At 71.1% G+C, this 3482-nt stretch overlaps 1 protein-coding gene across 1 annotated transcript; it reads right to left on the bottom strand.

The window, feature by feature from the left end:
• Nucleotides 1–249: 249 nt before the first annotated feature.
• TLX2 (T-cell leukemia homeobox 2) lies at nucleotides 250–2246 on the bottom strand. Its single transcript, XM_014942904.1, has 3 exons — nucleotides 2147–2246; nucleotides 974–1211; nucleotides 250–518 (listed from the first exon to the last, which is right to left on the bottom strand). Exons 1-3 carry the CDS (start codon nucleotides 2244–2246, stop codon nucleotides 302–304), a joined length of 555 nt encoding a protein of 184 aa, XP_014798390.1. The 3' UTR covers nucleotides 250–301.
• Nucleotides 2247–3482: the final 1236 nt, after the last annotated feature.

The raw sequence follows: 3482 nt of genomic DNA, 5'->3' as shown, positions 1-3482 counted from the left end.
GAGGCCCACACGTTGACAGGGGCCCATCCTTGGGTGCCCCATGGTGTCGGGGCAAGGGACTGCCCGCAGCGGTGCTCCAGGCAAGAGTCCAGGCAGGGGTCGGCAGAGCTTTGAGTCCAACCGCAAGGAAACATGGGGGGTGGCCAAGGTGGGGCCCAAGGGGGCTGGCCCATGGCAGGGAGGGGGCTGCCGATGGGGGGGGTCTCCCGGGAAGCAGCAGCCCCCTCCCTGCCACGGGCTGGAGGTGTCAGGCTCAGACCCCACCACCGGCTCCCGGCACGTCCACGGCTCCCCGGGGACCTCACACCACAGAGGCCACCCCTGAGACAGACGTCACCTTGTTGTCCTCAGCCCAGGGCTGCAGGTTCTGCAGGGCGTAGAGGGAGGAGTTGTGCATGCAGAGCGGGTCCTGGGGCAGCGGCTGGCTCAGGCTCTTCTGGAAGGCCTCCTGCTGCAGGTGCAGCATCAGGCGGTTGGCCTGCTGGCGCTCCGCCTCGCGCTCCTCCGCCGTCTGCCTCCTGCCAGCACACACAGCCCGTCCGGCACTGCCCTGCTGCCCCACAGCGATGCCCCACAGCGATGCCCCACAGCAGCGAGCCGCCGCCTCTGCCCGTAGCCCATCCCGCTGCTGGCGCTGCTGCGCACACCAGTCTTGGCAGTGCCCCACAGCCTCTACCCCACAGCCCCATCCCTCTCTCAGCACCGCTGTGGCAATGCCCCGCAGTCTACACCCGCAGCCCATCCAGGTGCCACGGTGCCCCTCAGCCCCCATCCACAGCCTGTCCCTCCCTCGGCACCACTGCCCCTCACCCAGCCGGGCACAGGGGACGCAGCGGGGATGGGCACCCCATCTCTGCCCAGCACAGCCTCTCCCAGGGGATGGCAGCCATGGGGAGTGGTGGTGCCGAAGGGGGGTGGTGGGTCAGAGCTGTGGGGGCTGCGGCAGCTGCCCCAGGCCCCAGCCCTGCCTTACCTCCACTTGGTGCGGCGGTTCTGGAACCAGGTCTTGACCTGGGCGTCCGTCATCTTGAGGGCCTTGGCCAGGGTGGCACGCTCGGCCGAGGCCAGGTACTTCTGGCGGTGGAAGCGCTTCTCCAGCTCGCAGATCTGCACCCGGCTGAAGGAGGTGCGTGGCTTCTTCCGCTTGGGCGGCGTGCGGTTCTGGTAGGGGTGCCCAATCCGCCGGGTCGCCGCGAAGGGCGACAGCGCGGCTGCGGGCAGAGGGGGGGTGAGGAGTGGCTGGGGGCTGGGGGGGCCCCGGGCCGGGCAGAGCCCCTTTGAGGGCAGGGCAGAAGCGGGCACAGCCCAGGCAGCGTGGTAGCCCTGGAGGGATGCTCAGGGCCACGGGCACAGGAAGGTCTGGAGGGGTTGCCAGCGCTGCCTGGCAAAAAGGAGAGGAGAAGGAGACCCCGAGTTGTCCCCACCTGCTCCCACAGCCCAGGGATACACTGTGCTGCTCAAGATGTGGCAGGACGGCCCATCCCCACTCCACAGCCACGTCCCCATCGCTCCCCCAGCCTGGTGGGTGGAGACCGGAGCCAGCGGGGCAGCTGGGCAGCCCATGTCCCAGGACAACTGTGGGGCCGACAAGGCTCCCGGCAGCACAAACCCACCATTACTCATGTGCTGAGCTCAGCCGCAGCCCCAGAAGAGCCATTGCGGTGCTGCCGGGCATCCCAGCCCTCCCAGGGAGGGGACAGAGCCCCAGAAGCCATTGGGAGGTGGCTGATGTCTCCCTCTGTGTGCCGACAACATTCAGCTGGCCACCACCAGCTGCCCAGGTGCCCGGGGCCGGGGAAGGGGCTGTCCCTGCACAGCCGGGGTGGGCGCTAGGGACCACACGGCCAGTGTGACGCACCCCAGCCCCGGATGGAAGGAGAGCCACAGGGAGCAACAGGACAGCGAATGTGCGTAGAGGGAGGTGAGAGCTTGGTGGGGCACAGCCCCCAGCTCCCGTTCCCCTCCTGCTCCGGTGGTGGCCCATGGCCAAGCCACGGCCCCGCAGCACCATGGCCCTCGCCAGTGCCGCCACTGCACGTGAAGGCTGCTCATGGCTGAGCCCATGGGGCCACCATGGAGCTCCACCAGCCCAGGCTGCAGGGGCGTGGGGAAAGACCCCACAGCAGCCCCAGGGACAGCCTGGCGCCTGCCAGACCCTCCCCGTGAGGCCGGACCCTCCCTCCTGCCAGCACCCAGGCAGGCAACGCGGGCAGGAGGCCAGCCTGCCCGCCGGCAGGGGCGGACATGGTTGACGCAGGTGGAGCCACGCAGTCGGGGGGACGAAGGCCCCCGCGCCCCCTCCCCGCGCGGGGCGGCCCCTCGCTGGGAACAGATGCTGACAGCCCGCAGGCCACCCCAAGGCCAGTGGCGCTGAGTGATGGCTGTGGCTGGGAGACCCCGTGCTGGGGAGGAGCCGCCCCGTCCACCCACCGCTGGCGCCAGGCAGGAGACGGGGACGTCACCCGCCACCCTTGTGTGGGGACGGTGCTTCGTCACTGCTGGGATGGTGGGGTGGGCCGGGAGGCGAACCCGGCTCTGCTGGCGCCTGGGCTGGGCCCCCCACCATCTCCAGCCTCCCGCCCCACATGGCCCCAGTGCCCCCGCAGCCAGCGCTCAGCCTCCAGCCCCACGCAGCCCTCAGCCTCGTCCCCGCATGGAGCCGCGCGCTGCGGACGTGGCAGCGCCGCCATCTTGGGAAGGAGCCGAGCTGAGCCAAGCCGAGCCAGGTCAGGGCTCCCTGGCAACCCGCATGCACCCGGCCCACAGCCCCAGTGCCCAGCACCCCAACCACAGCACCCCACACCTTCTCCTCTGGGTGCAGCAACTGGCCCCCTCGCCCCAGCACTGGGTGCTCCAGCCGCTCAGCTCCCAGCCCTGCAGGCAGCACAAGGACCCTCCATCGCCTTCCCGACACCTGCGTCGCCACCCGCCCTCCCCAGCCCCAGCACGCACCATCCCAGCCTCTCCCTCGGCGCTCGCACCCTCTGCCCTGCGCCCGGCCCCACATACATGGGTCTCCAAGTCCCATCCACAGGCTCCTCATTGCTGGGCCCCATGGGGACCCCCACCGCCTGCCCCCGTCCCCAGGGGTACACAGGACAGGGGCACCTGCTCTTCACACCCAGCCCCACACGCAGATGGGTTTTGCCCATCTGCAGCCCCACAGCGGGTCCCTGCACCCCACTCCCGCTCCCCGCATCCTGGCTCCCTGCACCCCACAACCCCTGGCAGCGCCTCCATTACAGGTGGGACGGAGCCGGCCCCCAGTGCCCCCGGGCCCAGGGAAGGGACCGGACACGGAGCAAGCCCGAGGCCGGAGCACGGCGGGACCCCTCGGGCGCTGCTCCCAGCCGGACCCCGGCCAGTCCCTGCCCGGAGCCGCCGGGAGCCGGAACGGGATCGCGGCGGAGCTGCCGGCGGCTGCGCTAGCCCCAAACCGCTCTCCGCTGGCCCCGACGGCAGCCGCTTCCCGCGGCGGCGAG

This window comes from Calidris pugnax, unplaced genomic scaffold, assembly GCF_001431845.1.
Source record: "Calidris pugnax isolate Ruff unplaced genomic scaffold, ASM143184v1 scaffold15, whole genome shotgun sequence".
NCBI lineage: Eukaryota > Metazoa > Chordata > Aves > Charadriiformes > Scolopacidae > Calidris > Calidris pugnax.
Note: the sequence above shows the minus strand (reverse complement) of the source record. Positions and strands in the feature narration are given on the sequence as shown.

What these genes read in the sequence shown, in the direction of transcription:
- TLX2 (XM_014942904.1), bottom strand. Translation starts at nt 2,246, where the DNA reads ATGTCCGCCCCTGCCGGCGGGCAGGCTGGCCTCCTGCCCGCGTTGCCT. An exon ending in TCACGGGGAGGGTCTGGCAG is followed by an intron (nt 1,212 to 2,146) that starts GCGCCAGGCTGT and finishes CTCTGCCCGCAG; the next exon opens with CCGCGCTGTCGCCCTTCGCG. An exon ending in AACCGCCGCACCAAGTGGAG is followed by an intron (nt 519 to 973) that starts GTAAGGCAGGGC and finishes GTGTGCTGGCAG; the next exon opens with GAGGCAGACGGCGGAGGAGC.